A 20,278-nucleotide genomic window follows, 5' to 3' on the forward strand; every position below is an offset into this window, starting at 1 on the left:
CAGTATGGTCTGAGCCTGCGCAGTACGCTCCTGGTGACATCAGCTGGAGCGAAGACACGGCAACGCAGGCGCAGTGGTTTTCAGACTTCAAAGTCTGAAATTCCAGAAGTGAACTGGAGGCGGGGCCGGAGCATCGGTGAGTGGCTGCACGGGCACAGGATGTCTGCGGCCTGCGGGGGACCATTACAAGCCCCGGGTAAGTTCACCTTATTTTCCCCCGACCCCCTACAGTATTCCTTTAAGGGCCTGTACACACTGCTGCGCTTGTGCCACGCTTTTAAAATCGCATGCATTTTTTTTAATCGCAAGGTCTTCTGAAAAATCATGAAAATCGTGAAGGCCTGGGCACACTGGTTCAATGTGATTTTTCTATTTTCATGAAGGCTTTTAAATTTAAAAACCACATGCGATTTTAAAAACGCAGCGCAAGCGCAGCAGTGTGTACAGGCCCTTACCGATATTCCACATCCTGACTGATATAGTGAAATATCTGCAATATTTGCCAATATATCACTGACCAAACCTCTCCCTACTCTCACACAGAACCCTCCTCCCCAGACAACTTATAACTCTCCTCACTGGGAAACTAATAACCCTCCCCGGGCCACTAATACCCCCCCCCCCCCCCCGAAAAACGAATAACCCTCCCCCGGGCAGCTAATAACCCCCCACAACTAATAGCCCTCTCCGGGCAGCTAATAACCCCCCACAACAAATAGCCCTCCCCGGGCAACTAATAGCCATGCCCCTGGCAACTAATAAACCCCCAGCAACTTTTAACCCTCCCCGAAAAAATTATAACCCTCTCCCTGGGCAACTAATAACCTCCCCCCCCCAGGCAACTAATAACCCTTCCCCCAGGCGGCTTATAACCCCTCTGGGCAACTTATATCCCCCGGCAACTAATAATACTCTCCAGGCCAATTAATAGCTCCCCGCAACTAATAACCCTCCCCCCGGGCAACTAATAACCCCCCCTACCGGAACTAATAACCATCCCCATGGCAACTAATAAACCTCCCCCCGAGCAACTAATAACCCCCACCGGAAATAATAAACATCCCGTATGGCAACTAATAGCCCTCCCCCCGGGCAACTAATAACCCCCCCCCAGAACTAATAACCCTCCCCCAGCAACTAATACACCCACAACTTATAACCCCCCCCAACAACTAATAACCCCCACTATTTAGCAGGCTGTATCACTAACGTCTAGATGCTGGTGCTGGTAAGAGTTCTGGATTTTGGTTATTTGAGTTGATTTTTCCTACTTCATCCCAGTGGTTTAAAGCTCCATGCCACAGAAGAAAACCAAGACAGAGGGCTGCTAGGAGAATCTTCAGCTATTGAGTCATAACTACATTATTGAGATCACTGAAAAAACTCAGAAGGTCAAACCCATAACCTACTGACTATTTCCAAGGTCAGCTAAAAGTGCTAACCTATGAATTTACATAGATGGAGATTCACCAGAGGTGGCTGAACACGACTTACTTTCCACTTGGAGCCTATATAAAGAGCTAGTCACTTTCTATTGGGTGGCATGGAAGCATAGTGGATAGCACTCTTGCCTTGCAGTGCTAGGACCCCCAGTTCGAATATGGACCAGGATTCTATCACCATGGAGTTTATATGTTCTCCTTCTGTTTGCATGTATTTCCTCCCGGGGCATGTATTTCCTCCCCTTCCCCGCCCCCACCCTATGAATGAAGCTAGTTGTAGGTGCCCGCAGTATAGGTTAGCCAGGCATTGTTGCCCCCAGTATAGGTTAGCTACGTAGGTGCCCCCAGTATAGGTTAGCTACGTAGGTGCCCCCAGTATAGGGTAGCCTGTAAAGTTACCACCAGTATAGGTTAGATAGGTAGGTGCCCCAGTATAGGTTAGAAAGGTAGATGCCTCCAATATAGGTAGTCAGTATAGTTGCCTCCAGTATAGGTTAGATAGATAGGTGCCCCCGGTATAAGTTAGATAGGTTGGTGCCCCCATTATAGGTTAGATAGGTAGGTGCCTCCAATATAGGATGCCAGTACAGATGCCCTTAGTATAGTTTAGATAGGTAGGTGCCCCCAGTATAGGTTAGATAGGTAGGTGCCACCAGTATAGGTTAGATAGGTAGGTGCCCCCAGTATAGGTTAGCTGGTAGGTTCCTCTAATATAGATAGCCAGTATATTTTCCCCAGTATAGGTTAGATAGGTAGGTGCCCCGAGTATATGTTAGATAGGCAGGTGCCTCCAGTATAGGTTAAATAGGTAGGTGCCCCAAGCATAGGTTAGAAAGGTAGGTGCCCCCAGTATATCTTAGATAGGTAGGTGCCTCAGTATAGGTTAGATAGGTAGATGCCAGCTCTAAAGGTTAAATAGATTGGTACTATATGTTAGATAGACAGGTGCCTCCAGTATAGGTTAGATAGGTAGGTGACCGCAGTATAGGTTATATAGGTAGGTCCCCCTGAGTAAAGGATAGGTAGGTAGGTGCCCCGGAGCGGGCGTAGTAGTTATAACTCTCTTTCCGGCGCTGATCCCCTGCAGCCTCTATCTCCTTCCTGTCCCATCATCTGTTGCATTGGTAACAGCGCCCCCTGTGATGACATGCGGTCACGTCATCACAGGGGGCGCTGTTACCAATGCAATGGACGCCTGAGAGAGGAATTAAAGGCTGTGGGGGATCGGCAGCAGAGGGTGAGTTGTAACTACTATGCCCGCTCCCCCCACCGCTGCACCCCCTCCTGCCTTTCAATCCGGTGACCTAGGCGATTGCACTATTTGCACGCCCATAGAAACGGGGCTGTTTTCCTCCCATTCACAAAACACGTTGATAGGTTGATTGGTCTCCCCCCCCCCCCCTTTCCAATTGTATTTAGGCTACGATAGCAATATCAGGCAATGACTGATTATGGTAGGCATTCGATTGTCAGCTTCTCACTGGAACAATTAATGCCATGACTATATATACAATATAAAAAGTGTGGAAGATGTCAGTACTACATAAATAAAGAATAATAAAAGGATCTTTGCATCAGAAGCTTCCTGCTGAACAGTAGAGATAGCCCATCTCTACTGTTCAGCAGGAAGCTTCTGATGCAAAGACCGGTTCGCCGGCGCATAGTTCCCGGAAAATATCAGCTGTTCACACCCGCGTCGGACGGTAAACACATGGCGTGCTCGACCCGTCCCCTATACATCATCATTGAGCTAAACTTTGACCCTTTACCTCACAGTCAGACACATGGCGGCCAATCCCCTAGCACCTCCTCCTGGACCCCCCACCTCCCTTTAAAAATGCAGTTGCATTGGCCATTTTGGATTTATATTCTGGCTGCTATAGTGAGAGGAAGGGACAGGGCATTGCTGCAGAAGATAGGGAATGTTAGCTAGGTCTGTTTTCTTGTTCCTCGCTGACTGAATTGCTATGAAAGCACCCAAATAGCCCTTTTTAGGGCTGCTACATTTTCATCCTGTTTTGTTTTGTGTTTTGTTGTGTGCGACACTCCACAGCCCACACTTACACCCAGAGCTGTGTGCACAGCACACTATGGATCTGAGATGAAAAACTAACTATAACAAGTAACTTGTCTATATATGTTACCTAAAGTTTACACAGCATATTTATCTGCAGACAGCTTCAACAGAATATGATTATTTCTTCCTGTGATACAATGAGGGCAGCCATGTTGTGTTTGTTACAGGCTGCTACAAGCTATCAGGAGATGCTATCAGCTTGCCTCTGTGTAAATTCAGTCCCCTCTCCTCCTCCCTCCTCCCCTCTGCCTCTGAAATCTCTGGCTAGTAACACCTCCCCCTCCTCCTGCCCAGACTGAGCTCCCATGAGCCCTTGCTACTGTCTGAAAATGCCAAGGTTCTCTGAAAAGCTGTGGGGGCGAGGCTTGTTTAGTTTACAGGGAATTAGAGCATTAAAACAAAACAAAAAAAGTATTTGGCTTGAGGAATGCCCTATAAACTGTATGAAAGAAACACAGTTATGCAATGAGTAAAAGTTTATCTCGGATACACTTTAAGTTGCAGGCACAGTACTACTAGAGTGCATTATTTTTTCACTGTATTCTGATAGCACGAATGTGACCACTACCCAAAGATTGCCACCGAAAGGAATAACATTTAAGTTCTGAGAGTGTCAACTATTAACAACTCTTTGCGGTGCGTTAAAAACGGCGAGTTTGGTCTGTCAGAGTGAAGCGGATGTAACCCTTACACAACCACCACGTGTACACACTCCGGACATTTTAAAGCAGCCCTTTAAATTCCTGAAATTTAGGAATGTACTCTGATTTCTGCCCTTTAGAGATGAAAACACGACTCAGCTTCAACTACCTAATTTTAGTGGGACTTTTTGCATGGATCCCCCTTGCATGCTACAGTCCAGGTGTTAGACCCCTTGAAACAACTTTTCCATCACTTTTGTGGCCAGAAAGAGTCCCTATAGGTTTTATAATTTGCCTGCCCATTGAAGTCTATGGTGGTTCGCGCAAACTCGAACTTTTACGGAAGTTCAGGTTCGGCATTCGCTAACCCAAAATTTGATGTACTGAACAGATAACAGTACGTTAAGATTACCATGGGGGGATTGTCAGAGGGGACCGAGGTGTACAAAGTTGTACATTGTGTCTGCCACGACATAATTGTGAACGAAGATGTCACAGAGTATAGGTGACTAACATTGAGAAATACTGTGCAAGTACTAAAACCCTTGAAGATTACATTGTTCTACAATAAGCAGTTCTTGTTTCATACCATATAAATTGATAGGCACCCACCTAGCACTTTCACACAGGTTATGTCCCCTTAGAATCCACAGCAAATTTCATACCCAGCTCCTCCCATTTATTTGCCAATAACTTAATCTCTACTTACCACAATGAAATGATCTATATATTGTTTTTGCGGCACAAAGTAGGCTTTCTTTTGTTCTTTTGGCTGTTTTTTTTTGTGTGCTAAGAATCATTTTATTTTATATGTATTTTACAGGGAAAAGTTAGAAAAAAAATTAACTATTTCTTAGCTTCATTAATTATAGTTTGAAAATAAAAAGTTCTCCTGTAGATAAAATCCACAAATTTTATTTGCCCATTTGTCCTGATTATTACAACATTTAAATTGTGTCCCTAGTACAATGTATGGTGAAAATACTTTATTTGGAACTATAGGTGTATGTTTTCCAGGTTGTTGTTTTTTTGTATAGTACAGTATGTCAATAATTACAAGGCATTATTTGCAAAAATAGCAGTAATATACCCCCGAGAAATGACGGCAAATATGCATATCTACACCCCGATCCGCAAGTAAAGTTTAAAGCGGTATAAAACCCTGACATAATATTCAATAAAAACATGTTTTCCTACTTTTTATATGCCATACGGTTAGCATATTTGCTTTTGTGCATAAGTATTATTATTCATTTCGAAATTATACGTTTCTAAGGTACACTTATTTTACTCTGAGAGCTGACTTTGCATTTTATTTATAACTGCGTTATTCATCCTCTAACTTAACCAGAAAGCATCAGAAAGCATTTATGCTTGTCTGACTTTGTTCAGGGGACCCGGCAGTGTGAGTCAAGGCTTTGTTTACATTTCTCACTTGATACAATTAAACACAAGATAACATTATGTAAAGTTCAGAAGCGGCCAGCTCTGCTGGCAGGGAAGCTTCTAAGGGCTCTTTCACACCAGAGCCCTTTTCGGCGGTGTAACGCAAAGGCAGTTCTTTGTGTTAACCAAGGTAAAATGAAAGTCCATAGACTTTCATTTTACCTTTCACACCTGGTGCGTTGCACTTCCGACACACCCAGGAGTGTCGATCCGCCGGGAGTCGCCGTTTTCCGTCGGGTTCAATGAATAGCTACCGCTGCTGATTGCGTCACACCGCAAATACCCGACGACACGCCGTAGGCTATCAATGCGTGCAGGAGAACGGCTCCTGCACTTGTTGTTAGATGTGAAAGGAGCCTAAAGCCTGTGTTAACCCTTTGAATGCAGTTCTAGTAAAAAAAAAAAATGCTGGTTTTATATAATATGCTGTAAATAATCTATTAGAGCAAATTAGAAATGCTGGGTTTCATTCCGCTTTAAAGGGGCCTAGATATGCAAAGCAGGAATGTGGAAGTAGTTACAACACCTTCTAGTTCTAACTTTCCACCCTCTCTCGATTTTTCGATCTATTTTTAAATCATTTTTTTGTATTGATTTTCGCTCAGTTCTATGAAAATTTATAAAAAAGAGCGATATTAAAAATCATTAAAGAAAGATTGGAAAATCCAAAAATCGATCTAAATTTAGATCAGACATGGTGGAAATAATAGATCTGGCACTGGCAGGTAAATCTGCCAGAAAGTTGTACGGTGTGTGTGCCTAGCATAACATCTCTACTCCATATGTCCCTCATAGATAATGCTGGTTTACATGCAGCCAAACAATAATTAATATTATTATTTCCAGGGTCCTGCAGGTCCAGCAGATGTCGTGGTTTCCTCCAATGGGGCTAATGGAACATTACGGAATGCATTCATATTTACTTCAGACTTTGGTCCAACTATAATAAAGATCAATCCAACCACCAGCAGCGTTCTGGGTGAGAAAAAGTATTCAGTTATGTTATTATTAGCCAAGGTAGCAGCTGCAGAAGCCAATAGATTAGAAGTAAATAACTTAGATTTTAAAAAGAGGCTCTGATAACTGTATTAAAAAAAGTTGTTTTATATTTTGCAGGTAACACGACTCTGACTATTGTTGGGCAGAACTTCAGCAGTCTATCAGCAGGGAATGCTGTCTTCATTGGAGATGTGCCTTGTTCTCTAATTGATTGGACACCAACAAACATTACCTGTGTCCTCCCAGCACTCTCTCCTGGCATCTATCCTGTTGAGGTTCAGTTTGGAAGTTGGGGGTTTGCAATTCCCAGGTATATACTGTATTTCACCAGTGAATAATGATGAGCAAAAATTTCACATAATCATAATTTTGCATCGTAATTATCGATTAATGCAAAATTTCGGGTGAGATTTGACATGTATCTTATAAATGTATATAAATTATATATTTTACAGAGCCACACCAATCCAACTGGCATACAGTTGTCTATGCCTTTTTGGTGCTCATCAGCGCATGGCATGGATTCATATGCCTTTGGGATAGGGCTTATGCCCTAGAGCCATATTGATTTGTTTTACTTTTGTGAATGGTATTTGTAGAAACTTTTTCATATACTGTATGTTTAACTGTCGGAGCCCACAAGGTCCTCCCTTGTATATACCCTTCTATGGCACCCTTTAGATTGAATTAAGGAATTGTTTGATACCAGAAAAATGGAGGCTGCCATATGTATTCCTTTTAAAATATGGCAATCACCCATCCATCATGCTATAATGGTGTTTGTGTGAAGCCTGGAACAAGCATGCAGCCATTGGAATCGCCTACTCTGCATACTAGTTCTGGATCAGGGATTTGGAAGGTATTAGAGACAGCATATTATATACAACCAGCATTTTTTTTTTTTACTAGAACTGCATTCAATGGGTTAACACAGGCTTTAGGCTCCTTTCACATCTAACAACAAGTGCAGGAGCCGTTCTCCTGCACGCATTGATAGCCTACGGCGTGTCGTCGGGTATTTGCGGTGTGACGCAATCAGCAGCGGTAGCTATTCCTTGAACCCGACGGAAAACGGCGACTCCCGGCGGATCGACACTCCTGGGTGCGTCGGAACTGCAACGTACCGGGTGTGAAAGGTAAAATGAAAGTCTATGGACTTTCCTTTTACCTTGGTTAAAACAAAGAACTGCCTTTGCGTTACACCGCTGAAAAGGGCTCTGGTGTGAAAGAGCCCTTAGAAGCTTCCCTGCCAGCAGAACTGGCCGCTTCCGAACTTTACATAATGTTATCTTGTGTTTAATTGTATCAAGTGAGAAATGTAAACAAAAGATAGACAAAACAATATTTTTAAATGATGTCAGAAATACCTGTGTCCATAGTGCACCTGAGGAGACATGACATAAAATAAACGTGTATATACAGTGCAAAACCTATTAATAACCAGGCTCTTTTTCTTTTTTTATTTTGCTACCTGAAAGAATTAATTTTTCAGGCATGGAAACTACTCTCTTGTCGGTACTTTGTGGAGAATGGGGAATATAGTAAATATCGCTAATAAACTAATTACAGCAATAAAAGTTTTCCTGGAAGAACACAACTTCAGAGGGCAGGGGAGAGGTAGAAAAAGGTCAATAGTTTATGTATTTAACTTTGGGACACTTAATAGACCGCCATTGAGCAGAGACAATAAAACATTAAATCTACTTTGTAAATGTTTAAGAATAAAATAAAACCATGGGATATCCAAGGGAGTCATTTTTAGGAGTAGGAGGATAAATACACATGTTTGTCTCATTAGTTTATTGTTACTTCGGGTTCAAATAAAGGCCTAATTTACATAAAAAATATGACAGGTGTTTCCAAGGACATTCCCCACATCCCGTCATCTCCTCTTACTGCATTGCAGCAACTATTTATGATTGGACTCAGCATTCGATCAGCTTTGTGAATCCGTGATAAAGCAGCCACTGTAGTTAAACAGATTACTGAATGCTGTAAAAACGCCAAATAAGCTCTTTGCATGTGTAAAAGGCTGTCACACCAACACACAGACACAGACACACACTTCTTCCACTTGACAAATGCAACGTGATTCTCTACAGTGGTGCACAGCCAACTGGCCGCTTCCGAACTTTACATAATGTTATCTTGTGTTTAATTGTATCAAGTGAGAAATGTAAACAAAAGATAGACAAAACAATATTTTTAAATGATGTCAGAAATACCTGTGTCCATAGTGCACCTGAGGAGACATGACATAAAATAAACGTGTATATACAGTGCAAAACCTATTAATAACCAGGCTCTTTTTCTTTTTTTATTTTGCTACCTGAAAGAATTAATTTTTCAGGCATGGAAACTACTCTCTTGGTGGTGCACAGCCAACCCCCCCCCCCCCGCCCCCCCTCCCCCCCCCCCCCCCCCCGAGAATCACTGTGCCCCCCTCTCAAACAGTTAAACAAACAAACAGTGCTTAACAAACAGTTAAATATCTCCAGGATCCCAGAGTATACACTGGACAGGACAGGGTCTGTAAAAACTTTCATTAACTCCTACACGATCTGCACCATCAAAAAGGTCCATCTTTATTGTCAATCCATTAAAACATGGTTAAAAACAGATAGTGGGTAAGTACAGGGTGACGCACAGGCGTTTTGGACTGCTTGGTCCTTTATCAAACCATCACAGACCCACACTGTCATACAATTCTGTAGTAGCGAGTGGGTCTGTGATGGTTTGAGGACTAAGCAGTCCGTAACGCCTGTGCGTCACTCTGTACTTACCCACTATCTGTTTTTAACCATGTTTTAATGGATTGACAATAAAGACGGACCTTTTTGATGGTGCAGATCCTGTAGGAGTTATTGCAAATACTTGTGACTCCAAAGTTGATCCTTTGCATATCTCCAACCATCGGTGCAGAAACAATTACTACAGAATTGTAAAAACTTCCATGTCAGCCTGAGTCTATATAGGCGTTAAGTAAACCCAGGATCCTGTCTATTTTAAATAAATCACAAGCCTTGCAAGATCCCTTGTAATTAATGTATCTGAATGACACCTGTATTTGCAAAAAAAAAATCTCTGCTTCCTTCTGATTGTATGTTCTAATATTGTCAGTCAACAGGAAAAGAGTCTGAAGAAGGCTTACAAGCTGAAAGCTTACTTTTTTTTCTTTTAAATTAGCCAATACACTAGAGCTTGTTCCTGTAGTAAAAGACAAGCTCTAGTCTCCAGCAATGCTTAGCTACTAAGATAAGGAATTACACACACATTGTTTCTCTCCCTCCTGCCTCTTCCCCCACTCCTTGCTTGCAAAAGTTAGACAAAGGCAGGGGGTTGGAATGATTTTTCTGTGATCTGCCCATGCAGGAGGGGCTTGCTAGCAAGTAAAAGTTAAAGCATGGTAACGGGTAGAAGCAGCAAACAGTCATTTTAACATTGGAGGTATACTTATTTGGTAATATGGATGTATAAGGATTAAAGCATGCTAATTACATCTGTAAGTTACTTTTCTTCAATAATAGCACCATCATTTGGACAATCTGCTCTGCTCAAAAGAATCTGAGTTCTTTTTGTGATGTTTACATTTGGTTCATATCATTGCTGAACTAGCCTTAATTTTATCACTTGAGTTAGGCAGCTCGCCATACAAACATTAGTTTTGATCACCCAAATGGACCCCACCAGCCAGCCATCATGCTCCCTTTGTATCCAAATTTTTCTGATCGTTGCGCTCAATTCACAGATACTTCAATAGATCCCGAGAACCAAAACAAATTGCACCTTAATAAATAAAAGAATATATAGGGTAGTCTGTGGGGAACCTTAACCGGCGGGGAAAAAAAATTCACTTACCTGGGGGCTTTCCCAAGCCTCCTGCAGCCGTCCTGTGCCCGCGCCGGTCCTTCGGTGCCCTCCGGTCTCCCTCCGCCGCTAAGTTTCGTTTTCGGACGACTTCCAGTCGTCCTCGGGCAAAGCGTCATCTTCTTCCGGATTCCCCATCGTAAAGAGCCATAAAGTACGTCCGCATGACGCCAAACGCGTCATGCGGACGCGCTTTACGGCTCTTTACGACGGGGAATGCGGAAGAAGATGACGCTTTGCCCGAGGACGACTGGCAGTCGTCCGAAAATGAAACTTAGCGGCGGAGGGAGACCGGAGGGCACCGAAGGATCGGCGCGGGCACAGGACGGCTGCAGGTGGCTTGGGAAAGCCCCCAGGTAAGTGAATTTTTTTTTCCCCGCCGGTTAAGGTTCCCTTTAAGTAACATAAAGATTAGCACCCTTTTTATGACAGGCACACTCTAGGAGCAGTGTTTACATAAACCAGGGTTAGAGGCCCAACACCCCCTACTTCAGGCACTCCCCCCCCAGTTATCCCTGCTCACCAGCAGTAATCAGCAGCAGGCTTTATATCAATCCACCAATGCGCTTAAGTTACACTGTGTGGTCACCAAGGGTAATATGCTTAGGAAGTATCTGGAAACTCAAACAGGAACGATCATGTGTAAAACCGCAATTTAATAAAAACAATTAAAAGGTAATGCCCGTACATAAAAAACACAGGTAAACAGCATATATGTCACCATCTCTGGGTCAGGAAGCGGTAGCGTCCCGCATCCCCTTTCCACATGTCCCGCTTGGTGCATCGGCCTTAGCAGCGCCGCACCGGTTTCGTCATAAAATGACTCATCAGAGGCTAAAGGTCACTAACAAGTGTCAGGCAGTGAAAGGTTCCTGTAGAATACATAGACATGTGGAGGAACTTTTTTCAATGCAAACCGAGTGACAAAACACTTGAAATTGTATACAATGAACAGAGGCGCCAAAAGTATAAGATTAGATTAAATGAGCTTAAAAACCAACTTAAATGGCAAAATTGAAGGAGGAAGTGGTGGTCTTACCTCCCTCAAGCAGACACGACAACGACTGCGATTCAGACAGTCAAACACATTTATTAGGAACTCCAAAAAGAAATGCAACGCGTTTCGCAGGTTCAACCCTGCTTCATCAGGCAATATAGGGAGGAGTATCAAACAATCTTCACAAGGATTCAAATTAAGCACCTTCAATTTTGCCATTTAAGTTGGTTTTTAAGCTCATTTAATCTAATCCTATACTTTTGGCGCCTCTGTTCATTGTATACAATTTTGAGTCCACCCTTGGTGGAGGGTTGCTACCCTTTCTTCCTGTCTACAGAGAGCGACTTCTTAATCCTGAGTGGGGTCAGGACAATCTTCCCACCTGCCTTTACAGTGGTTGCCTGCTGGTGACCCTGACGTGTGAGTATCTAGCAATACAAACTTATTGCCACCTTGTCCAGTACTAATTACACTATTGGGGCTCTTGGTGTTCCCTGTTTTTAAAACACTTGAAATTAATTTACAATGCATTTTATAAAAGGTCTTACTGGCTGCTGGTTTTTTTTCAGCAATAATAATGGAACAACAATTGAGTACATTCTAGAGGTGACCAGCGTCTCCCCGCAGTACGGATCCCTGTATGGAGGAACCAAAGTCACACTGGCTGGATCTGGATTTAGCCCTAATCCACAAGACAACCAAGTCCAGATAGGTAGGTTATTGCAATGTGCATGCGATACAGATATGGGGCTTAAAAAGAAACTCCAGTGAAAATAATGTAATAAAAAAAGTGCTTCATTTTTACAATAATTATGTATAAATGATTTAGTCAGTGTTTGCCCATTGTAAAATCTTTCCTCTCCCTGATTTACATTCTGAGATTTATCACATGGTGACCGTTTTACTGTTGGCAGGTGATGTAGCTGCTGCCTGCTTTGTTTGGCAGTTGGCAACAGCTGTAAACCGCTATTTCCCACAATGTAACAGGGTTCACAGACAGGAAACCGCCAGAAGTACCTCAGTACTCAAAGCTTCTTGTGGGAGGGGTTTCACCACAATATCAGGCATACAGCGCCCCTGATGGTCTGTTTGTGAAAAGGAATAGATTTCTCATGTAAAAGGGGGTATCAGCTACTGATTGGGATAAAGTTCAATTCTTGGTCGGAGTTTCTCTTTAAATCAATCCACCTGTTATTTTTCCTACATTTTCTCCTAGGTGATATTTTCATGTCTTATCAATAAAACGCCTTTTAACTTGTTTTAAGCTACCTGCAAGCAAGAAAATACTCAGAATATGTTGACAGTACTTTATCACCCACTTTTCCTTTGCAGAATATTGAAAAGTTATTTTAAACAGTAGAGGAAAAATTATCTCCTAGGGGAAAACTCAGGAACACAAATCCTTTGGCCCATATGCAATTCACTTTTTCACATTGGTGATATATAGGGAGTGCAGAATTATTAGGCAAGTGGTATTTTTGAGGAATACTTTTATTATTGAACAACAACCATGTTCTCAATAAACCCAAAAAACTCATTAATATCAAAGCTGAATATTTTTGAAAGTAGTTTTTAGTTTGTTTTTAGTTTGTTTTTAGTTTTAGCTATTTTAGGGGGATATCTGTGTGTGCAGGTGACTATTACTGTGCATAATTATTAGGCAACTTAACAAAAAACATAAATATACCCATTTCAATTATTTATTTTTACCAGTGAAACCAATATAACATCTCAACATTCACAAATATACATTTCTGACATTCAAAAACAAAACAAAAACAAATCAGTGACCAATATAGCCACCTTTCTTTGCAAAGACACTCAAAAACCTGCCATCCATGGATTCTGTCAGTGTTTTGATCTGTTCACCATCAACATTGCGTGCAGCAGCAACCACAGCCTCCCAGACACTGTTCAGAGAGGTGTACTGTTTTCCCTCCTTGTAAATCTCACATTTTATGATGTACCACAGGTTCTCAATGGAGTTCAGATCAGGTGAACAAGGAGGCCATGTCATTAGTTTTTCTTCTTTTATACCCTTTCTTGCCAGCCACGCTGTGGAGTACTTGGACGCATGTGATGGAGCATTGTCCTGCATGAAAATCATGTCTTTCTTGAAGGAAGCAGACTTCTTCCTGTACCACTGCTTGAAGAAGGTGTCTTCCAGAAACTGGCAGTAGGACTGGGAGTTGAGCTTGACTCCATTCTCAACCCGAAAAGGCCCCACAAGCTCATCTTTGATGATACCAGCTTAAACCAGTACTCCACCTCCACCTTGCTGGCATCTGAGTCGGACTGGAGCTCTCTGCCCTTTACCAATCCAGCCACTGGCTCATCCATCTGGCCCATCAAGACTCACTCTCATTTCATCAGTCCATAAAACCTTAGAAAAATTAGTCTTGAGATATTTCTTGGCCCAGTCTTGACGTTTCAGCTTGTGTATCTTGTTCAGTGGTGGTCGTCTTTCAGCCTTTCTTACCTTAGCCATGTCTCTGAGTATTGCACACCTTGTGCTTTTGGGCACTCGAGTGATGTTGCAGCTTTGAAATATGGCCAAACTGGTGGCAAGTGGCATCTTGGCAGCTGCACGCTAGACTTTTCTCAGTTCATGGGCAGTTATTTTGCGCCTTGTTTTTTCCACACGCTTCTTGCGACCCTGTTGACTATTTTGAATGAAACGCTTGATTGTTCGATGATCACGCTTCAGAAGCTTTGCAATTTTAAGAGTGCTGCATCCCTTTGCAAGATATCTCACTATTTTTGACTTTTCTGAGCCTGTCAAGTCCTTCTTTTGACCCATTTTGCCAAAGGAAAGGAAGTCGCCTAATAATTATGTACACCTGATATAGGGTGTTGATGTCATTAGACCACACCCCTTCTCATTACAGAGATGCACATCACCTAATATGCTTAACTGGTAGTAGGCTTTCGAGCTTATGCAGCTTGGAGTAAGACAACATGCATAAAGAGGATGATGTGGACAAAATACTCATTTGCCTAATAATTCTGCACTCCCTGTATTTCACAACTTGTAAATGAAGTGTCTTGCAAACCATCAGCAAGCAAAAAAATAATTCAGGGGAAAAGTTAATTGCGTGTCTGTAAATCTGTATGAAAATGTTGAAGCTTTATTTAATCTGCTTGCTATGATTTCTCTTGTTCAGGCTCTGTGCCGTGCAATGTCACCACCAGCTCCGCCACGCAGCTGACCTGTGTGATCCAAAATCCTGGAACAACCTTCACTGTCACAAACGCTGGAAGAGATAACAGTAAGAGCAGAGTAGCTGTATTGCTGTTATTTGTGCCAATTATTGTGGGGCAGCTTGTTCCATTACGCTGGGAATACACCATGAGATTTTTTGGCTGATAGATGGTTCGATAGATCATTTCCGACAGGTCCGATCTTATTTTCGATTGTTTTTCTGATCAATTTTTCATAGAAGTGAATAGAAATCAATAGGAAATCGATCCGACAGTAAATCTGCTGAAAAATCTCATCGTGTATTCTCAGCATTAGGAAGTATGGGTTTATGTACCTCAAAGTGTATGGACAATTTCCTAGAGGTTTTCTGACTTCTCTCTTCAATATTTCAAATTAGAAAATAATAAAATAACTAGAAGAGTAAAAACAGTTTGTTAAAAGATTTAAAATGAAGTGGGCAGTGGTGGACTTACCCCTTCAAATGCAGACACGAAAAAGTTCCTGGTTTTAACAAAAAGTTTATTTACTCCAGAAGGGTGCAACGCGTTTCGCGGGTATAGCCCACTTCCTCGGGCAATATAGGGGAGCATATAACTCATACAGTCCGTTTCATACTCCAGAAGGGTGCAACATGTTTTGTGGGTCTATCCCACTTCCTCGGCCAATATAGGGGAGCATATAACTCATACAGTCCGTTTCAAAGCTTAGCAGTCTAGAGATGTCCCGAATGGTTCGCCGGCAAACGGTTCCCGGAGTAACACATGTGGTATCGCCGTACTCAGAAGAAGTAGTATAATGTGTTTTGGGGTGTATTTTTATACATACCCATGCTGGGTGGGAGAAATCTCTCTGTCAACGGACAATTGTGTGTAAAAAAAAATCAAAAAATTGTCATTTACAGAGATATTTCTCCCACCCAGCATGGGTATGTGTAAAAATACACCACAAAACACATTATACTACTTCTCCTGAGTACGGTAGTACCACATGTGTGGCACTTTTTGGCACCCTAAGTGCGCTAAGGGGCCCAAAGTCGAATGAGTACCTTTAGGATTTCACAGGTCATATTGCGACATTTGGTTTCAAGACTACTCCTCACGGTTTAGGGCCCCTAAAATGCCAGGGCAGTATTGGAACCCCACAAATGACCCCATTTTAGAAAGAAGACACCCAAAGGTATTCCGTTAGGAGTATGGTGAGTTCATAGAAGATTTTATTTTCTGTCACAAGTTAGCGGAAAATGACACTTTGTGAAAAAAAAAACAATTAAAATCGATTTCCGCTAACTTGTGACAAATAAAAAATCGTATACTACTTCTCGTGAGTATGGCAATACCACATGTGTGGCACTTTTTTGAGCGTAACTGCGCTAAGGGTCCGAAAGTCCAATGAGCACCTTTAGGCTTTACAGGGGTGCTTACAATTAGGCACCCCCCAAAATGCCAGGACAGTGAACACACCCCACAAATGACCCTATTTTGGAAAGTAGACACTTCAAGGTATTCAGAGAGGAGCATAGTGAGTCCGTGGCAGATTTCATTTTTTTTGTCGCAAGTTAGAAGAAATGGAAACTTTTTTTGTTTTTGTTTTTTGTCACAAAGTGTCATTTTCCGCTAACTTGTGACAAAAAAATAAAATCTTCTATGAACTCACCATGCCTGTCAGTGAATACTTTGGGATGTCTTCTTTTCAAAAAGAGTCATTTGGGGGGTATTTATACTATTCTGGAATTTTAGCGCCTCATGAAACATGACAGGTGGTCAGAAAAGTCAGAGATGCTTCAAAATGGGAAAATTCACTTTTGGCACCATAGTTTGTAAACGCTATAACTTTTACCCAAACCAATAAATATGCAATGAATGGATTTTTTTTTTATCAAAGACATGTAGCAGAATAAATTTGGACAAAAATGTATACAGAAATTTTACTTTATTTGAAAAATGTCAGCACAGAAAGTAAAAAAAAAATCATTTTTTGACAAAATTCATGTCTTTTTTGATGTATATATAATAAAAACTAAAACTCGCAGCACCAATCAAATAGCACCAAAAGAAAGCTGTATTAGTGACAAGAAAATGAGGTAAGGTGGTAGGTTGTATGACTGAGCAATAAACCGTGAAAGCTGCAGTGGTCTGAATGGAGAAAAAGGCTCTGGTCCTTAAAGGGAAGGTTCAGAGACACAAAGAAAAAAAAAATCGAAATCCACTTACCTGGGGCTTCCTCCAGCCCGTGGCAGGCAGGAGGTGCCCTCGGCGCCGCTCCGCAGGCTCCCGGTGGTCTCCGGTGGCCGACCCGACCCGGCCAGGCCGGCGGCCAGGTTGGGCTTCTTCTGCGCTCCATTATGCGTGTCACGCCGGCGCGCTGACGTCATCGGACATCCTCCGGGCTGTACTGCGCAGGCTCAGTAGTTCTGAGGTCTATCCCACCGCCGCATGCCAGCACGCGCGCATCGGCCGCACACACCAGCCCACCACCCTGGCCCCATCCTTCTTCTGTCCCAACAGCTACACATGCGCAGTAGCATGACAGGAGGATGACGCAGGGCCAGGTAGGGTTTTATTATATAGGATAGGCTATATCTAAATGCATCTTGATTAAGTTCCTTACGCACTACACTAGAGTGCTAATTCCATGAGGTTTTTTTTTCACTTTATGGAAGGTAATCCATCAGAATAGCCTGAGCACCTATCATTTAATAAATAGAATTTTATAATGGGAATTGCAAGTCTGAAAGTCTATGCATTTGTTTTTTGACACCATTTATAGACCCTTATTATGTTAAAAATTGCTATTTGTATGTACAGTACGTCAATCCACTCCCAAGCAGTGAGACGATTCTTGCTTCTGGTAATACCATGTGCTTCTGTTTCAGCTTATGGTGCTGGCTATGCATGGTCTCCATCCAGGCTGGATATATCTGTAGGAGACACTGTGGTCTGGCAGTGGAAGTCACAACTTTCCATTGCGGGTGTTGGATACAGAGTGTTCTCAGTGTCAGATCCGGCCAACACCACCTATGATGGTGTCGCCTTCAACAGCGGATCCCGAGTGGCCACAGGTCTGTATTCAGGTCATTTCTTTTCTGTCTGTGATGGGTCTGCATTGTTTCATGGCAGAGGACCTCTTGCACCTCCCTAGCTTTGTCATCAGCAGTAACTTATTGGCCTACATGCAACTTACATTTTCTCCTGAGCTTTCTCCTAGGTGACCATTTTTTCATCATCTGTCTAAAATATCTTTACAGTTACCAAAAAGTTGGTAAAAAAAATAAAAAAAGTACAACATTATTTTAAGTACAGCGGAGTCCATAATATCCGGCACCGACGGGGATCCCCTGATGCCGGATACATGTGCTTGCCAGTTGCTTGAACAACTGGCCTAAAATGCACAAACCTCCGCCCCCCCCCCCCCTCAAATTCTTACTGAGCCTCCAGCAGCATGTAGCAGTACTTCCACATCTCGTAAGAGCCTGCTAGAGGCTTTCTGGCATCCCCCGTGCACGCAAGCCAGCGCGTCAGCTGACCGGCACCAGGTCACGTGACCTACTGACTTGCGTGCACGGACAGTGGTAGGAGCTCGCTAGGTGATGTGGAAATACTGCTACACGTCGCTGGAAGCTCAGTAAGTATTTAAATAGCCTCAAAACCCGCCACATGCAAAGTCCACTGTATCCCTCAGGCATGCTGGTTAGTTGAGATTTCTAGGTGCCAGTTAATGGGGACTTTGCTGTATTTTTTTGCTGGTGACCAGAGCCGGGACAAGCTTCTCCAGCACCCAAGGCTGAGACACCAAAGTGCGCCCCTCCATCCCCTCCAACCCAAGCTGTCACACACTGATTGCTATTAGAGTAAGAGGCGCCCTAGGGCCCCCAGTCCCCCATCACCTTAATCTATTATATATATATCTTTTAATTTGCATATTTATTATATTTTTTCCTCCTAGGTTCCTTTTCTTACCAGTTCACCTCCCCGGGTAACTATTACTATAGCAGCGGTAATGTGAATGATGCATTCAGCCTCGTCATGCAGGGAGTGGTCTATGTATCTCCAGCTTCTGAGCAGACCAGCGCCGTGCATGTGACTGTAGGGAGTGCAGAGGCAAACTATGCGCCAGGTAAGGGGAAAATGAGCAAAAAACAAGACAAGTATTGACTATTATGCTCTGATACTCTGTGTAGTGATGTTATGGTGGGGCTGCTGCTTGTATGGGTGAGGGTGTGTCCGCAGGCCTGAGGTGTGACCATGTATCATGGGGACCCCAAGTGAAGAGGTTCTTCACACCTCCAGAATACTGACCATATGTGTGCAATCCACACTCGATCCTCAAATGGGATGAATCTCCGAAACTTTGTTTTGTATTACATATAGTGGTTGTACAGCATAACAAGACAGGCACAACGTTTGGGGTTATCCACCCTCAAGTACTAGACACTTATTATAACGTGTGCGTTCTGCCACTGACCACTGTGAACCTAGCCTAAGGACCCACTCAAATGAAATACTAAAATGTATTCAGAAAGCATAGCTCCCAACTGTCCCATCTTATCATGGTTGCTTTGCATGCACTGCTAGAATTGTGAGCATCTACTTATAAGAATTCTACTTTCTCTCCCTCCTTTTCTCTCCTTACATCCAAATACTACACCACTAAATTGGGCTCCTCTTGTCCCTGTCTTTTTCGACCTCCAACTCCATTAGACCAAAATAAAATGTTTTAGTTTGGATTAGGCGTTAAAAATAAATAAAAATTAAAAACATATTGCTTTCTTCACTTCCTTCATCTTTCTACAGGTGCTTCCATACCTGTGCCAGCTGCAACCTGTGTCACCCCAGCACCTAACTGTTCTAGGCTCAGCAATGTCCCTTCCGATAACAGCTCCTTCTGGTTCACCTTCTCCAGATGTTACTCACCTTCCATTACTGGCATCACCCCAACCTCTGGAACCATTCGTGATGCCATCACCATAACAGGGGCTGGATTCAGTAACATCACTTGTGCTAACCAGGTGGGTGATAGAATGGGTGGGGACAATGTTATATACCTACAAACACAACTGTATCTCATAGAGGGCTACTAACTTTCTCCTCCATCCTATTACTACACTTTTGTATTGTTATTGTTTGATTCTTTTTTTCTTTTCTTTTTATTAGTTTATATAACATACAAGAAAGTGTTTTTGTATATTTTGAGCATTTTTAACAATGAAAAAGGTTATGAAAAACAAAAGATGGTGATAGACAGACAGATAGATAGCATACTGATAAGCAAACAGACATACAGGTACATATGTAAAATACATCTCACTTCCTAAATCTATCGATAAGATAAGATGGAAGACTAAAGTTACAGTAGATACCGTACACACGGTAAATGCAACTTGGCTGAGGTGGTCGTTCACAGCTGTCTTAGATCAGAGTATAATATGTACATGTGTCCCAGAGGTCGTTCAAAGGTGCCCATTAACTGTACAGTTTTACCGAACGATCAACCTTCCGATCCAATAAATGCAAAGGTAAGGAAACAATTATAAATCCTCAAATGGCCTCATAAATGGAATCTATATATAGTATATAAAAGTGGATGTGTGTATGTATTTGCCGCGATCAC

General features: G+C 42.5%; 1 protein-coding gene across 1 annotated transcript in view; it reads left to right on the forward strand.

Moving 5' to 3' along the window:
• LOC137519142 (fibrocystin-L-like) overlaps positions 1-20,278 on the forward strand; it is a 249,726-nt gene that overhangs the window by 44,825 nt on the left and 184,623 nt on the right. Inside the window, exons 10-16 of the mRNA XM_068237924.1 lie at positions 6,453-6,585; positions 6,723-6,915; positions 12,039-12,181; positions 14,634-14,738; positions 17,544-17,729; positions 18,614-18,784; positions 19,462-19,676. Of these exons, the coding sequence (XP_068094025.1) occupies positions 6,453-6,585; positions 6,723-6,915; positions 12,039-12,181; positions 14,634-14,738; positions 17,544-17,729; positions 18,614-18,784; positions 19,462-19,676 (1,146 nt within the window). The remainder of the gene's footprint in view (positions 1-6,452; positions 6,586-6,722; positions 6,916-12,038; positions 12,182-14,633; positions 14,739-17,543; positions 17,730-18,613; positions 18,785-19,461; positions 19,677-20,278) is intronic.

The sequence above is a fragment of the Hyperolius riggenbachi genome, chromosome 5 (assembly GCF_040937935.1).
Source record: "Hyperolius riggenbachi isolate aHypRig1 chromosome 5, aHypRig1.pri, whole genome shotgun sequence".
NCBI lineage: Eukaryota > Metazoa > Chordata > Amphibia > Anura > Hyperoliidae > Hyperolius > Hyperolius riggenbachi.